Below are 18,409 nucleotides of genomic sequence, written 5' to 3'. Positions count from 1 at the left end.
TAAATAAACAAAAAAATAAAATAAAAAATAAAAAAAAGTCGATGAAGACGAAATTCCTTGACATTTCCCTGACTTTTTTTGACACCTCAAATTCCCTGCCTTTTCCCGGTTTTCCAGGTCTGTCGCCACCCTGCCTGGCCTTGAATGTACTGACTTTCATCTCTTTGTTTAACTGAAGAGGTCTCTGGCAGGGCAAGGATTTGACAGCTACACTGCGGTACAGATAGTTCCAGTCTTTGCTGTCAGACACATATGCCATGGGCATACAACATTTAGTGTCATGCCACGACAAATGCCAGAACAACGGTGGTGATTATGCCGAAAATTAGGTTAGGACTCACTGTTACTAATGTAATAAATTACAACTGATATTCTTGTTTTATTTATGCCTAATCGGTAGGGACCTTGATAGTTTATATTATTTTCAAATTGGTGTATTTTCTTATTTTATATTTTCTACTATACGGTGTTATTTTTCCCAAAATTCACATTTTCATTTTAGCGCATTTTCTGGCAAATATCTGAAATTATACCTTCATGGTGTTTTTAAACTACTGTTTCAAATTGTAAGTCACATGGCTTACGCCTCTTCGTGAGAGTTTGATATGTTGAAAGTTATTTTGGGAAAGTTATTTTCCATACCCCTTTTTTAATTTTAAGGTAAGGATTTTAGATAATGGAATTTTCCCCGTATATACTGAAGGGTGCATAATGACCATAAGTGGCGACGCACCACCCAAAAAATTAAAATCAATCAATCTCACATGAGAGATACCGATATATTATGGCACCAAAAATTGGCATTATCTTTTTTTGACTTGTATGTTACGTTTCCCAAAATTCGCACTTTTGTTTTAGAACATTTATCTGCCAAATATACCAAAACTTAATACTCCATTGTGCTTTTAAACTATTATCTTAAATTGTAGGTCATATGGTCTACGTATTTTTGTGACAGTTTGATATGTTGGAACAGATTTTTGAGGAAGTAAAAGTAAAGTGCTCCCCTGCACTTTTCCATGAAGGTGTATAGGGGTGTGAAGTTAGGGCCCCACACTTTCTTGATCATGGCTGAAGGTGGGGGTGATGTGATCAGCACCACGCTCCTGGCTACCTTTATCCCTCAAAGTTTCCTCAAGGTACCAACTTCATATGATGCTGGGTGGGTGCCGGAGCAGTTTGAATAGGTGGAAAACATCCCGGTTCTCCCCTGCAGGGGATCGACCCCGGGTCTCTCGTATAGTAGTCACATGCCCTAACGACTGAGCTCCATTATTACTCGCTCAACAAATGCCGATTGTGCGCACTTAGCTTGGTAATTCAAAACATATCTCGTGCGACAAATACGAAGATGTGGCTCCCGTGTGACGGTAGATACGCACTCGATCTCCTGTTAGAACCCTGCCACTTTGCTCTGTGATGCAAATGGTTTTGATAAAAGTTGAAAAAAATCGTGCGAAATACATGATTTAATGTGGCTGTCGGAATTATTCCATGTACATATAACTCTATAGTTTACTCGAGTAAAATATTAGAAAACTTGCATGTTCTATGTACACAAACATGGCCTAGAAAAGACAAGAATGTTGAATTTCATCGAATTTTTCGTTGTTTTAGGACATTTCTTTAAAAAAATCGCTAAAAACGCCAACAATTCGCATTATTTCGATATTTCGAACGGGCAAAAAATGTGTCCAGACATCACTGCACATTCCAAAACATAACTTCGCAGCAATTACCATTTTTCACGGTTTTGGCGTTTGCGAAAAATCAATATCCCTACTAATTGGAAATTACTTTCTGGCCACCCCTCGTATAAATCAGTAGATGGAAAAGTAAAAATTTAGCAGGGCTGGCAGAGAAAAGTCAATTCTTGAAAAAAGTGATTTGCTTTTATCATTGAATGATTCGAGTAAATATGATATTAAAATATTGACGTATTTATTATTAGTATTTTATTTCATAATACTGGACATTAACCTTACTCAGTGAGAGATTAATGACCATCTCTCATGAGTTTAAAGACAGGACAGAGAGTGGCGTTACTTTCATTGCAATACTAGTGTTGCAGTAAGTTTGAGGTTGGGAGTTTGCCAATTTTTATAACGTTCACCAATGCAGATGTGAGTTTCACTTTTTCGTGATAGTATTCAATATATATCCCGTTCGGTTGGATTCTTCTTGATATCTAAGAATAGTGCAATGTCATTGTAAACGTATATTAACTTCTGCGAAACCAGTAATACGTTAGGATGATGAAAGAAAACCTTCGTAAGCACTGCTACATTAAATAAGGTGAAGTGAGTCAGAAGAATAATAAAATTCCAGCAGCATATTTGCAGTCTAAAGCTCTTCTTGTTTATGCATTCGATTTTTGTTGGATGTTGCAGTCCATGCAATTTCTGTCGCATGTTGTAGTGAGATACTTTGTCGGGTGGCGATATTCGACAAAAATCGTATGTATCAATGGAACCTATTTGTTTCTATCTTCCTTCAGTTTGTCCAACAAAATGCCTTACTACGACGTCCGACAACTATCGGACGGCGCCACCCCCTCTTATCCCCTCCATCTGTTGACAAGTCCCCTTACTACTACGGACAAGAAAAAATGATAATTCAATGCATTTTCATGTAATATTTAGAGGCTTAACCTTTACTCCCCCGATGATACCATATGGTATCATGGTGCTGATTACGAAATGAATGTGCTTTTTGGACCTTCATACTCTTATGTTTGGGTGGAAACTCTGACACAGGTCTGGAGCAAACCTGGGAAATTCATATTGATGACCAACCTCCCCCCCCCCCCCCCGCAACATATCCATGCCACATTTCCGAACAGTTTCACATTTTGGCTCATTATTCAACTTGTATGGCACCCAGGAACATGAAACATGTTTCAATCTCTTTGGAAACGTCCATTCTTTGAAGAGAAGGTTTGCACCTTCTCCCCAAAATAGCAGAAGAGGGGGCAAAGTGAAGTGAAAGTCGTTGAGGACGGACGTGTTTTTGTTGAGCTCCGCTGGTTGAAGTGTCCGGGGACAATGGGTGTGTGCACCGTTCAGTGGCGCCTGGCTATAGGCACGTATTTCACCCGAGCGCGCCCGAAAGTGTCGAAAGCAAAACAGAACTGCGGTCTTCAGAAAGTGTATCTTGCGTATGGTGTTGTGGTGCTAACCCTACTCATTGTGGGAGGTGTCGAGCAAAATCCAGGGCCTGGAGATGATCTACAAGAGCTCAAAGGTTTGATTCAGGATCTTAAGTCTGAATTTCAAGAGAGCAACAAGAGTTTGAGCAACGAAGTTCGCCAACTTGGGGACACTTTAAATAAGATATTGCTGAGGGTGGACAACATGCAAAACCGTGTGAATGTTCTAGAAAAGCATGTGAACGACCTGAGCGATTACACAAGTTGGTTGGAACACAGAATCGACGATCAGGAGAACAGAGGACGGAGAGAGAACCTCGTGTTTTTTGGTGTGGAGGAAGATGCCGGAGAGGACTGGAACGCTTCGGAACGTAAGGTGAAAGATATCGTCGAAAGCAAACTCAAAGTGACCCTCCATGATGATGATATCCAGAGAGCGCATCGTGTGAACGTTCAGCGATCACGTGGCCCCCGTCCCATAGTGTGTCGTTTTTTACGATACAAGAAGAAAGAGGAAATAATCAGAAATAGGTCAACCTTGAAAGGAACTAAAATATTTATTGACAATGATTACTCTTCGTCGGTTCGGCGGGAAAGAGAAAAGTTGCTGCCGTACATGCACGACGCACGGAGACAAGGACACAGGGCACATCTGAGCTTTCGCCATTTAGTAGTGAACAACAAGAAGTACGCCTTACGCGATCTGGAGGACAATTCACCTGCTGCCCCCCAAGAACCAAATGGGCCATCCCCAAGTGCATCCGCTGAAGGTCATCGGCCTTCTTTCCACCCCCTTTCTCCGTGGAACACCCGCCAGAACCATGGAACTTCGCAGAATTCGGAGACCTCCCCCTCCACCCGCTGAGATGGTCAACGTAGCCATGCCCAGGAGGTACAACCCGGTAAGTTATTATCAGTGAGTGACAGTTCAGAACCTCGATTCAACTCCTGTGTCAAAAATAAACCGAACAGAAATATACACTCTCTAAACCCTGTTGACGGCCAGAATAATGACACACGTCGTGAAAAACACTTGTTGGATATTGTCTACTAGAACGTTCGTGGCTTACGTACTAAAATTAAAGATTTTTACGTGGCTATAAACGCCAATAACTATGATGTAGTCATTTGTACCGAAACGTGGGTGAATTCAACACATAACAGTTCTGAACTTTTTGATGACCGGTACAATGTATTCAGAGTCGATCGTAAATCGTTGCAAACTAACAAAAACCTGGGAGGGGGTGTAATGATTGGAATCAAAAGCGAACTTATTGCATTTCAAGTAGAATGTTTAATAGATGATCCAAATATTGATATTATAATAGTTAAAGTTCGAACAATTCCTGGTAGTTATATATATATATGTGTGTGCAATTTATATACCTCCTAATTCTGATATTGCCCTGTATGCTCTTTTCCACTGTATAACTATGCATTGCCCGCCGGGGAGTCCGATTCTAATAATTGGTGATTTTAACATTCCGGAAATTCGCGATACAGATTGCAAAGCATTAAACAACAATAAAACCTGTCAATCATTATGTAACTTTCTCCAACTAACTGGTCTACAAAACAAAAATAATATTAGGAATAATTATGGAAAAATGCTTGACCTAGTACTAACAAATCTGAACCACATAAAATTGTCCAGAGAAGAACCTCTGTCCGTTCCTGAGGATAAGCATCACCCTACTTTATATTTGAAAGTAAGTCATGTACGTTGTAAAACAAGAAATCCGGAACCAAACGAGAAACGCTACAATTTTAGGAAAGCTGATTTTAACAGTATGTATAAAAAATTTACTTCCATAGATTGGGAAGAATTAAAATTGTGCTCAAACGTTAATATTGCCGTTGAAAAATTTTATCAGATCGTCACCTCCGTGTTTGATGATTGCATTCCTCTTTCAACCCCCTCCTCCCGCCAATACCCTTGTTGGTTCACGCGACAGATTATAAGGGATCTGGCATCCAAAGCAAAACATCATCGTAAAATGAAGTTTAACGTAGGGAATACTCAAATGCATGCAGCAAAATTCAAAAATATACGAACCAGACTAAAAAAGAATATTCAGGATGCGTACTCAAACTACTTGAAAAGCATTGAAGCTAGTGTTAAAACAGGGGACATGAAGCAATTCTGGTCCTTCATAAGAAATAAAAAACGACCATGATACGCACAACTTTGTAATGAAAATCAAGAACTCGACAGCAACAACTCAATTGCGGAAGCGTTTGCAAAACACTTTCACTCTGTTTACGTACAGGAACCATCTTATTACGAACCACCAAACCCTCTGTCTGAAATCGACGCCCTTCTATCTTCTCTAAATTTACAGGATATATCAATGGCTGAAGTAGAAGCAGCAATAAAGAACCTTAAACCTAAAAAAACGGCAGGGCCTGATCTCATCCCCCCCTATGTAATCAAGGGGTGTGGTGAAAGTCTAAAATATCCGCTACATATACTCTTCAACCTTGTAATACAAACATCGAGATTTCCAGATAAATGGAAATTATCCCAAATTTGTCCCATACCAAAAACATCAGATAAATCTCAAATTTCAAACTACAGACCAATTGCGATACTCTCTGCGCCAGCTAAACTATTAGAACAGATTCTTTATAAACACTTTTTTGCTCACGTAAAACCATTTCTCTCCTCGCACCAGCACGGATTCGTACCAAAGAGATCTATCGTGACGAACCTCGTAGAAATTTCAAACTTCATTTCCACTGAACTTGACAACAGAGGTCAGGTAGACGTTATATACACAGATTTCTGCAAAGCGTTCGACACTGTAAACCATGATATTCTCTTGAAGAAATTAGCATTTTGTAACTTCTCCTCTTCCCTCGTAGATTTAATGTGTTCCTATCTCAAAAACAGAAAACAATACGTAAATTATCAAGGTTGCTGCTCCGATGAATTTGTAGCTGGCTCAGGCGTACCTCAAGGTTCTAATCTTGGTCCCTTGTTGTATTTAATATTAATTAATGACCTACCAAAACAGCTTAGAAATTCCGAGAAACTCTTATTCGCTGACGATTTAAAATTCTATAGGAGCATCCACAATGAAGAAGATTCCATTAAATTACAAGAGGATATCGAAAATCTCAACGCATGGTGTAAAGCAAATAAAGTTAATCTAAACCATAAGAAATGCAGGGCCGTAACATTTACCCGATTGAAATCCCCAATACACTATAACTATGAAATAGCAAACACGCAAATAGACCGGGCAAACTCAATAACAGATCTTGGTGTAGTGTTCGATGATAAATTATCGTTTCAGTTACATATCACAAAGACTGTTAATGACGCGCATAGAAAACTGGGGTTCATTATGAGAACTGCAAAAGAATTCAATGAAAATAAAACGTTGTTATCATTACTTAACCTATATGTTAGGCCCAAATTAGAATACGCATCTATAGTGTGGAGTCCACAAACCAGTAAACAAATAGATCTTATTGAAAAAGTTCAAAATAAGTTCACCCGCTATACAGTTTTTAGGATAGATGGTGCATATCCAAAGATGACACCTTATAACGAATTACTAATTAAATTACACATTACCTCCCTTGCAAACAGAAGAACCATACATCAGCTCCTTTTTCTTTTCAAACTTCTTAACGACAAATTAGATTTTTCCTCTCTGCTTTCAAAAATAGCTTTCTATGTCCCCCATCCAAAGTTGCGATCAAGAAAACAACTCTTTGCAATTTCCCGCACCCGTACAAAATCCGCAGAAATGGCTCCCCTGCGAAGAATGTGTAGCTTGTATAATGAATGGTTAGAGAGGGTCATACACTTGGACATATTTGCTAAATTTTCTGAGTATAAACGCTATTTAATGGACAACATTCTTGCTTAATTTGTTATTATTTTTTTATTATTATTATTACTATTATTATTTTTACCTTCTTTATGTGTATATATATATACCCATACATATATGAATGTAATTGTGTAAGGTTTGATTAATTTCTTATCCACGGTAATGTTTAAGGACGATATATATAACCTCTGTATGTATTTTTTTTATATCTGAAATATGTATAAATATTATTTTGATGTGTATAAATCCTATGTAAGACATTTACTGTGCACTGTAAAAGGGCAGATGCCTGTTGTGGCCAGGATATTAAATAAATAAATAAATAAATAAAACTCCAGATTTTTACGTTGTTTTTTTTCATTGAAATTCGGAAGTAGCGCCCTCAAACCCCTCTTCCTTGGTTCGGCGTTCTGAATTGTACACGGTTGCATGCTCTGATGATGTTTTAGCTGCAAAACAAAAGTTATCCGAAGTAGATTGCTCCCATAGTGCCCGAATTATAACAATCTTCCTCCAAAAATGCAAATTACCTATTTTTCGTTAAAAAAAAAATCACATTTAGGCTTATTATTCAACTTGTATGGCACCCATGAACATGAAACATGTTTAATTCTGTTGAGAAATGTCCATTCTTTGAAAAGAATACTAAAGTTTGCACCTTCTTCCCAAATAGCGGGAGAAGAGGGGGCAAACTACAGATTTTTATGTTTTTTTATTGAAATTCGGGGGTCGCGCTCCCCAACCCCCCCTTCCTCGGTTCGGCGTTCTCCCATAGTGCCCGAGTTATATCAATTTTCTGAGCAATATGCAAATTACCTATTTTTCGTAAGAAACAGATTTTCACATTTTGGCTTATTATTCAACTTGTATGGCACCCAACAACATGAAACATCTTTCATTCTCTTTGGAAACGTCCACTCTTTGAATAGAATACTAAGGTTTGCGCCTTCTCACCAAAATAGTGGGAGAAGAGGGGGCAAACTCCAGATTTTTATTTTTTTTTTCATTAAAATTCGGGGGTCGCACCCCCCAAGCCCCTTCCACGGTTCGGCGTTCTGAATTGTACACGGTTGCATGCTCTGATGTTTTAGCTGCAAAACAAAAGTTATCCGAAGTAGATTGCTCCCATAGTGCCCTAGTTATAACAATTTTCCTCCAAAAATGCAAATTACCTATTTTTGGTAAAAAAAAAAAAAAACACATTTTGGCTTATTATTAAACTTGTATGGCACCCAAAAACATTAAACATATTACGTTCTCTTGAGAAATGTCCATTCTTTGAAAAGAATACTAAAGTTCGCGCCCTCTCCCCAAAATAGCGGGGGAAGAAGGGGCAAACTCCAGATTTTTACGTTTTTTCCATTGAAATTCGGAGGTCGTGCCCCCAAGCCCCCTTCCTCGATCCGGCGTTTTGAATTGTACACGGTTGCATGCTCTGATGTTTTAGCTGCAAAACAAAACTTATCCGAAGTAGATTTCTCCCATAGTGCCCGAGTTATAACAATTCTCCTCCAAAGAGTGTTCGAATTTAAAATGCCCGGGCGAGAGAAATTTCTCTCTCTCTAAAGGGACCTAAAAGTTAAGAACGAGATTCCTGTTCCCGTGCAGAGTTCCATAACGATATCTTTAAATAAAAAAATAAAATACAAAATAAAAAAAAGTCAATGAAGACGAAATTCCCTGACATTTCCCTGACTTTTTTTGACACCTCAAATTCCCTGACTTTTCCCGGTTTTCCAGGTTTTCCAGGTCTGTTGCCACCCTGTACATAATATTGCAAACAAAGTCAAATAGCGAAGATTGCGAAGGCAAAAAAAAATACATGAACATAAATATCGAAATATTTTTCCTTCCACAAAATTAAACATTTCCTAACAGTTATTCAGTGAGATAATAAAAATGATAAATGTATCCTCAAAATCCTTGACTTTTCCATGACTTGCACATCAGTGGGAATCTGTAATTACTATCAAATACATTTTTCACAATGACTTTGTGATATGCTAATCTTCATATTTTGCATTGTGCGAATTACTCACCTTTAGCAAATATTAAAATATTTTTATATATTAATAAAAAAAACCGTTGCATTTATCGACGGATGGTGCTCACTTGTCGTAAGTAATTTATACATTTTTATATTTCTATTAATATATAAAAATATTTTAAGATATGCAAATCACTTTCATTAGCTATATGCCTTCATGGCATGGTGCATAGCACAGGGGAGCCCTTTACCTTTTTACCTTACATTAGCTAACAGCCAGTGGCGGCGACTGGGTTCCAAAACAAGGGGGGGGGCAAGGATAATTTACTTTCCCCTGGTAGATAAGGTTTAGCATAGTGCGGGGGCAAAAGTAGCAAAAAGTGGGGGGCAACTTACCCCCATGCCCCACCCCTTAATCACCGCCACTGCTAACAGCGCTCCAAGATAAGATTATGGTGTTTTATGCTAACATAGGCTAATCAAATTGGACACAGAAAACTGCTTACCTGGTGGGTGAGAAATATGGTCAACTGCATCATCCAATTTCGCCACTGACCAAGTCCCACACCATGCTTCTTGCTTTCTACTTTCACTGGTCCCAAAGGGTGATTTTGGGACAGTTGCACCAGCAGCTCCATTTTTGCTTCATCCACCTTGTACAGAGCTACTACCTCACGAACAGAACTGTGCACTATGATCTGGAATTGGAAAAACAAACACCAGAGGATTTTTTAAAAAAACATATTATTTTAATTATTATTCTATCTAGAATACAATAGTCGTGTTTTCAATCTTACGTGCATTGGACTAACTGGTTGTGCCAAAAAACGTATTCTGTGAATTTTGTTAACACTTCATGATAATTATCTTAACCTTTAGCATCCCAATGGTTGAAATTTCGACCGCCACTTGTATGTCGGTTGAGGATGGATGGTCAATATTTCGACCAGCAGTGCACTGCAGCAATTATTATGCCATTTCTTGAAAACTACACATGATATTTCTGTTCTGTCTTTTTTCATCTTCAGTATACATATGGAAGTATGACATACTTGAATTACAAATCAATATATACTAGTATTAACAAGTGAAGTTTGAAAGAGTCCTTTGTTTCCCTTTGTTACCACCATATTATTATGGGATATCAACTTCTAAACTACTGCATCTATTTGAATAATTTAAATTCTACAACAAGAATGAGTAAATAGCAACATTTTATGTAACATCCAACAATTAAGGGCTCAGGGGGAGAAGCAGGGGCAAAGGTCCAAAGTTCGAAATTTTCCGTAATTACTTAAAATTTCCGAACCACATAATTTCAGTTGTTTATTCAAGTTGCAGCACGTACATTACATATCCTCATAGTGTGGTCTTTTGTCGTGCTTCCCTCCAAATTTGGTCTATCCAGCATCCATAGGGCCGATGCTAGAAGTGAAATTCCGAACATTGTTCTGAAGCTGGCAACACTGTCATTTTATATAATGTTATTATTTTTTACTCAAGAAGTATGAGTCTGATTTCAACGAAACTTTGCACGGTTGTAGGAATGTACCACTGCTACATACATTTTTTTTATTCACTTTGGTCTATAGGGGGCACAGGGGCATTCCATGTCAATTTTTTTTTTATTTTAAAAATCAACTTTCTTTTTCTTCTTCCGTTAACACTAATTATTGGGAGGCACAATGTATAAATTTTACCCCTACTAAAAGCCCTGTCTTTAAGAAAGAAAATAAAACCAATTTCATCTGTCTACAAGAATTAGTTCTCGAGATACGATTTATTTTTGTACTTTCTGGCAAGTTTGAAAAGCGTGGGCTTGAAAAGGCACCAGCTTCAAACGGATTACATACACACGAGCCGTCCGGCATCTAAAGGTCAATGTTGTGATTATCTTGAGTAGAGTCTGACCCTTACATTAAGAACTTGCTTCTAATCAATGGGAACTAAGGGGAAGGGGGGAGGGGGTGTAGAAGTAGCCTCAGCATGGTACTGATTACTAAAGCCCGGATTTTTATGTAATATCAACCCCTAAAATATGTACATAAATATGTAATAAAAATGTCTGAAATATGTAAAAAATATGTAAATTCATAATGAAATATGTACTATAAATATTTATTCCAAACGTTACTTCCTATTTTTGTTACATTTTTTCCTCACAAAGGGATATGTTTATTTCAAAAACACTTACAAAAATTGAAGTTACAATATTACAATGCTTACATTAAGTATTTTTTATGTTCTTATAGAGCAAAAATATTAACCACAATTTGAATATATTCAATATTTAATATACAATGTCACCAGGTACCATTCAAAATGTTCAGTAGTAAATTTTCGTTGCCCAAATTTTTCACTCAAAAAGCACTTACAAAAATTAAGGTTACCTTTGATCTTGGGGCAGGCACTGTATTTAATTATTTAACTTACAATATGTTACCAGGTACATTTCCAAATGTTCAGAAGTAAATGTTTGTCGCCGATCAGATAATATGTTCTTGTACGCAGAGAAACTTCTCTCAACGTCACAAGAAGTAACCGGAGCGTACTTCAGGAGGTGAATGTGGTCGGGAGAAATATCATTGGGAGGGTTAACTGTTTCACCATTGAGAATGCGGCTCACTGTAAATAAGCTGACGTAACCTGGGTTTCTTTCAGTCACTGCGTCAAATTTTCTTCGAGCTTTCTCTCCCACATCTCCTCCAACAGCAGACAGTTTCTTTCTTGCGTCCTCATATATATCCATGGCTTCCAGGAGAGGAAGCCCAACAGTTTCAAGTTTTTTTATGCTTGTATCAATCCAACCAAAATTGCTGTTTATGTATGCCATATCGCAAGCAAGTTTGGTGTCCTTGAAGAGATTTTGAGCAGTGCGTACCGATACAGCTGAGTCTGCCGAAAATGAGTCAAGCACAGATTTCACTTCTAAAAAAATGTTTGTTGTAAAACTTACTTACCCGGATCCAAGTGCCCCATCTAGTAAGAATAGGTTCCGGAGGAAGTGCTACACCTGGCAATTGTTCCTTGTAAACTTGCACACGTTGTGGTGCCTTCAGAAACACCTTTTTCGTGGAAGAAATAAGTTGGTTGACTTCCGGGAAATTGCCTCTCACCTCCTCAACAATGCGTTGGAGAGCATGTGCCAAGCAAGTAAAGTGGATCAAGTTAGGATAAAACACTTTAAGTGCCGTAGTAGCTTTTAACATGTATGACGCACTGTCTGTGAACATGAGAAGAACTCTCTCTTCTTGTACGCCATCCGGATACAACAATTTAAGACTGTCATTCACAAATTGTGCTATGATGGAATGATTAGTACGCTCTAGAACTTTGCATGCAATGAGATGTGGTGTAGATGGAGAATCAGCAATTAGCGTTCCAACAATTAAATTACTTACATACCGTCCCAAAGCATCAGTTGTTTCGTCGATGGAAATCCACACATAGGAACTGCCTACTTCTGCCCTAATTGATTCTAAAGTTTCTTTGTAGGAATGTGGAAGATATCGCTTTCGAAGGGTTGACTCGTCAGGAAGTATACGGCCACAATATTTTTTCAGAAAATCCCGGAACTTCGGTACTTGAATTTTATACCAAGGGATGTTTGCTGCAATCATTGCTTCGCACATTTCCTTGTAAAACACACTGAATGAAGAATCCTCTTGCATCTGGGTTAGTAAAACTTGCTTCTTTTCACTCCGTAGTTGTTTGTTTTTCACATGAAGTGAAGTGCGAACATGTTGATCTAATTGAGACTTCATAGTGCACCCAACTTTTTTATCGCACACTCGACAAAAAATAACTTTACCATCCGTAGTAAATGCATCATCGACTGCTATCCAAGATCGCAACTTTTGAGATAACGAGGAGGTAGGCGGAGCCATTCCAGCTTTCTACAGCTAAAACACTGTTTAAATACTGAGGCAAGCTCTTCTTAAAACTCCCAATGGTTAAAATGAAAAGGCGACGAAATATATATACGAAATTCTACGGTTGAGTTAACAATACTTCATTCAAGATTTGTCGCCGCCGGCTGCAAAAATCAAAACGATCACAACAATGTACGGATGAAAGGTAAGTGCCTCTCAGCGTTGTACTTGCCACCTTCCATTGTTGGTTCTCTTCGTTCGCTGTGTGTTGCTTGCCGCTCCATGTTACAAACTAGAAACTGAAACACTGTCGAATCTTGATGTAATTGTTACGATGCGGCGAATCAACGAACTGCTATGTACGTACAACGAAGGCAAATCGCACTTTTAAGTTACTATATTTTTTTAGACCTGGAAATGGGGAGGGGAAGTGAGAAGATACTTTTTTAACTAGTAAGCCAAAAGTTCATTGGATTTTCCTCTTAAGGACTGTTTTATGTAAAAAATATTTCATATCTTAGGAATATGTAACATTTAGTAAAATATGTAAAAATATGTAATATAAAACTTCACTGTGACATCTCTACTGACGTAATTCGTCAATATATTTTAATTCCACGCTTGTACATATAAAGGAAAAAATATATAATTACATAGAAATCCGGGCTTTACTGATTACATAACCTCAAACCTCAGTGTGCTTAATATCAAGAATATCTGGAGAGCTATGTTCCCACCTACTTGCCTCAGTGACCAACATAAGGACATGCTTTAGATATTTTTTCATCCATCAATTGGATTACAAGATAGTTTTATTTGACAATCATTTTCAAAATGTACATTGATACCATAGTGGTAGTTAGTTCTCTTACAATTTTGGAATATTTAATTTTTTGTGAAAACTAAAGAATAAGAAGCTTCTAAGGTTTTCAAAAATTGTTAAACTGTGATTTATGAATTATTTTGCAATGCGCTCTTCTGCTGAATGAATAGTTTCCTTTTTTATCACAACAATGTTAAAAATCATAAGGAACAATCAGAAGTTACTCACTCACTGATCAAATAGTATAATAATCACTCACTGATCAAGTAGCAAGTTTGAAAAAAGCAGGACAGTACTGAAATATAATTCGTTCAGACTGTACAATGGTAACAAATGACCTGCTACAGCCATACTAGAAAGAAGCAGGATTGGATGAGTTTCAAGTTATGTACTGGTTTAGTCTTCATGAGCGTAGCTACAACCTAAGTGACTTCAGAAAACATTCCCATGAAAATAGTTTGCTACTCTCAGATCTCTGTTGCTACTGATAAAGTACCGATGCATAAAATTTACCAACTCTGATACCCAATACTCACTGATCAAGGTATAAAATTGCAAATGATCCTTGACTAACTTGATTGGTTCATTAATCTCCTTAATTAATGTACGTAACTAGGCAACTACAATAGGTTTAACCTTTGAAACAGACACTACTGCTGAATATTTATTTTATAATACAAAACCAGTGTTTAAGAACTACACGTTTGTACTCATTAAAACAATAACAAAGAAGCAGAATGTTATACTAATTAACAAGCCATTTAAATATATACCAGATAAGTAAGGCCCTTTGAAGACCATTTTGCAAATTTATGAATAATATTTGTGTTCTGACATCTTAGCATGTTTGAAGAAGTTGCTAATAATCATGTACTTACCTCCATATTATCGAATTTCTTCTCTTCTTGTTGAATGGCTTTCATTTCTTCATGGCAGAGGTAAGGGGAAATATACAGCATTGTAACACGTTCAACTAAGCCACTCACACGCTGATCAGTTTCAGACCACCACTGGCGAACCAAAGCAGGTAATCTTCTCAGAGTATCACAATAAACCCAACACACTATGTGCTGTAGTTCTTGAGGAGTTACTGGACCTGAGCAGAGAAACAATTGAAATATAAATCTCTTATAAGATCAAGCACATCATTCACATAGTATGGTGACATCCTGGTATGTTCTAAGTGCAGAAATTTTATCAGGGGAAATAGTACATATTTGTGATGAGTATTATCAAAAGTTCAGCACAAAATCCAACTACATTTTGGATTCAAACTTGATAAAGTCCCGTTACCATTACAATCAAACGTAACTCTGAAACCACATGACATAGAGCAGGGTGTTTTTTTGCAAAATGTTCTACAGCTACAAAAGTGTTTTTGTTGTTGTTGTCATTAGTTCACTGGTGTTCATTTTTGTTCAACAGATTGGTAAATGACGACACCCCAGGAGAAGGCCCACTGTGCGATTTTTTCCTTTGGGGGTATGTCAAGAATTGTGTATACCAAACCCCAGTTCCAGATCTTGTTACACTTCACACAAGGATCATTGCAGCTGTGCAAACAGTTGATGTTGATATGCTGCAGCGTGCATGGGTAGAAGTAGTGATGGGTATTAGTCGACTAATATTAGTTGATTATTAAAACCATTGAAAAACCATCAACTAATAAAAATTAGTCAACTAATATTAGTTGAATTAGTTGTTCAACTAATATTAGTCAAATTAGTTGTTCGACTAATATTAGTCGAAGTAGTCATTAGACTAATATTAGTCAAAGTAGTCGTTCAACTAAAATTAGTCAAATTAGACATTCAACTAATAGTAAAATTAGTCATTCGACTAATACACTAGACTCTCGCTAATCCGGCCCTGAATAGTCTGGCCCACATCCGGCCTGTAGTCACTCAAGCAGAAATGACGTGCAGAACAATGAATTATCGTGTTCAACAATGTTGTTAGTTAAAAATGTTAAACAATGCTATAAATACGTACAGTAGTTGAAATTGTGACTTTCTTACAGTAAAGTTCAGTACATACTATGGCTTCTAAAAGGGAACACGTTACACTTGACCTCAAGCAGAAACTCGAAATTTTAGATAAGTTGAACCGAGGCTCTTCACAGAAAGCCATTGCTATTGAGTACGGTGTTGGACGAGCAACTATTTATGACATCAAGAAGAAAGAAGAAGTTATTCGACAGTATGCATCCCAAATGGATAGCGAGTTGGGGAAATGGAAGGTTATGCGAGAGAGAACTGGACATAGCTGTTTATAGATGGTTCATACAGCAACGAAGTAAAGGAATTCCAGTCAGTGGCCCGATAATAAAGGAAAAAGCGGTTGCATTTAACAAACAACTTGGTGGCAGTAACTTGTTCGCAGCAAGCGAAGGTTGGCTATCAAATTGGAAAAAAAAGACATGGCGTGCGTACACCGCCTTGAATAATGTAGTGTGGAAAACGGCACAGTTCCGTGCGCTCTGGCTAGTTCCACTCGAAAATGATCCGCTAGAGGCGCTGGTGTTGACCCCAGTGCTTGGTGTTCGACTGCTTATAATGGAAGTAAATGGAGTTTTCGCTGCAACGTCTGATTCTTTTACACGAAGCATTTCTATGAATGTGATAATTGCTATGATATTTGGTACAGTGGTTGCGAAGATATTAACGAACATTCTAGACAGTCGACCACGTCCTGTTATCGTCATACTTTCGTTAATAATACGGGAGAAAAAATACGCGTGGAATGTTCTTGGCAACTAAATTTTTGTGTATGAATTAGGTTCATTATTATTATCATCTTCATCATTTCTTTTAAAGATATACACACTGAAGCATTTGTATTTTGGATATTTACTGTCTCTTTTCTTCAGCTTTAAACTAATCGCGGCGATGATGATAATGATAATTCCATGAAACGACAAGGGGAACCCCACAAAACTTTCTTAGTGCCATCGACATGAGTGTAAGGAAACTTTCAAACCAATGGGACAAGCGACACGGGATGTTCACACTGTCACACTAGTGACACACACTTCAAGACTGTAAAATAGCATTCATTTCACATGAGGGTCCAAACAGCAAACGACGCGTTCATATGGCGTATTCGCGTGCTACTTGTTACTTCGGTGGGAAAGCTCCTTAAAGGAAGGGTGCTCAGACCGAAGCGACGCGCTACAGTTGGAGTTCCCAACTAAGTGACAAGCGACATGGTGCCTTCAGTCTATTGGCAAGCGTTCGCTGCTAATTGTGCGAACAACAGATAGGCGACACGAAAACCCGCACATTACAACAACAGATTTAGGCAACACGATAAGTCACACGTGTCGCTTTGTTGCTTGTGCGTCGCTCAAACTGGGCCATTTCCTCAATAGCTTCCAACATGTTGCCGTGGTTCGTTGTTCGCGCATGCGCGATTCAATGTCTTGCTTTAGGGAGATTGCGCACCAAAGCGACAAGGAGCACGCGACACTTATCGCTTGAGGATTTCACCAACCGAACGCTGGCCTGTGCTTCCCGTCATGCCGGTACGATGTGAAATGTTGCTCTTGATTGGCTCGTTTCCAAGCAACATGTGTCGCTTCGGTGTGAAAGTTGCCTTGGACCGAAGAACCCGTGTCGCTTTGGTGTGAAATCCTCGTATGGTTTGTCGCGTGTCGCTTTGGTCTAAAATCTCCTTGAGGAAATGGTGCAGTCAGAGCTTGTGTCCCTACGGTTCGAAAGGCTGCATTGATTACGGACTGCTCGCTTCCAAGCGACACTTGTGGTTTGTCGCCTCGGTATGAAATATCTCTCAGGATACTATTTATATTCTAATAACATAGAAAAATAAAACTGTAGTACACAATCCAACACCTGACGTCCGGAATCACTTTGCGGTGTTTCTTCTTGTGTTACGCATGCTATTTATTTATTAATTTTATTTTACTTTTCTTTCCAAATTAATGTCATTTCGTGACTGCAAATCACTCCACAAATATAACTGTTTCCATCAATTCACGTACCGGCTTTCAAGACAAACAAATCTACATAATATATTCCAAAAACTAACAAAGCCACATTACTTTCATAAGAAAAATAGCACCGAGATTGATCGCACTGCCATCTATGTTTCTCATCCGTCTGGGTAACCAGTTTCTTGGGTCGTTTTCCACACTACGTTATTCAAGGTGCTGTAGCGTGCGGCAGCTGACAGTCACCGGGGAAAGTCGCTCAGCTAACGAAAAATATGCAGATGAGTTTGTAAAGATGATACAGAAGATAGTAGAGGAAGAACATTTAACTGCAGATGCCTTGTACAACGCTGATGAAACCGGCCTCTTTTACAAGATGCTTCCTTCAAAAACATTAGCTGCCAAGAACGAGAAAGAAGCTCATGGGTACAAACAACAGAAACAGCATGTAACCATAATGGCGTGTTGTACCACAAATGGGAGTCATAAACTACCACTCATGGTGATTGGGAAATCCCAAAATCCACGTTGTTTTCAACACAGCGACAGAAATACACTACCAGTGCAATTCTATGCCCAGAAGAAAGCGTGGATGGACAGATAAATATTCTCTCGGTGGTTCCACCAAACATTTGTACCAGATGTGAGAAAAGAACTGAAGAAGAAAAAACTTCCCCTGAAAGACATCCTTATAATTGGCAGTGCTCCCAGTCATCCTTCTGATGTGTACAGAAGCACTCTTTCTTCCACCAAATGTGACAGCCCTGATACAACCCATGCACCAA

The 18,409-nt window shown here is 38.3% G+C and overlaps 1 protein-coding gene across 3 annotated transcripts in view; it reads right to left on the bottom strand.

Annotated features, from left to right (window-relative positions):
• Ltn1 (E3 ubiquitin-protein ligase listerin) overlaps window positions 1–18,409 on the bottom strand; it is a 123,071-nt gene that overhangs the window by 13,210 nt on the left and 91,452 nt on the right. For all 3 annotated transcript variants that reach the window (XM_083123974.1, XM_083123975.1, XM_083123976.1), the window contains exons 20-21: window positions 14,554–14,771; window positions 9,487–9,678 (exon numbers count right to left, since the gene is read on the bottom strand). In XM_083123974.1, coding sequence (XP_082980100.1) covers window positions 9,487–9,678; window positions 14,554–14,771 — 410 coding nt within the window. The remainder of the gene's footprint in view (window positions 1–9,486; window positions 9,679–14,553; window positions 14,772–18,409) is intronic.

Source organism: Lepisma saccharinum, chromosome 6 (assembly GCF_977018435.1).
Source record: "Lepisma saccharinum chromosome 6, izLepSacc3.1, whole genome shotgun sequence".
Classification (NCBI taxonomy): domain Eukaryota; kingdom Metazoa; phylum Arthropoda; class Insecta; order Zygentoma; family Lepismatidae; genus Lepisma; species Lepisma saccharinum.
This window is presented reverse-complemented; position numbering and strand designations above follow the sequence as displayed.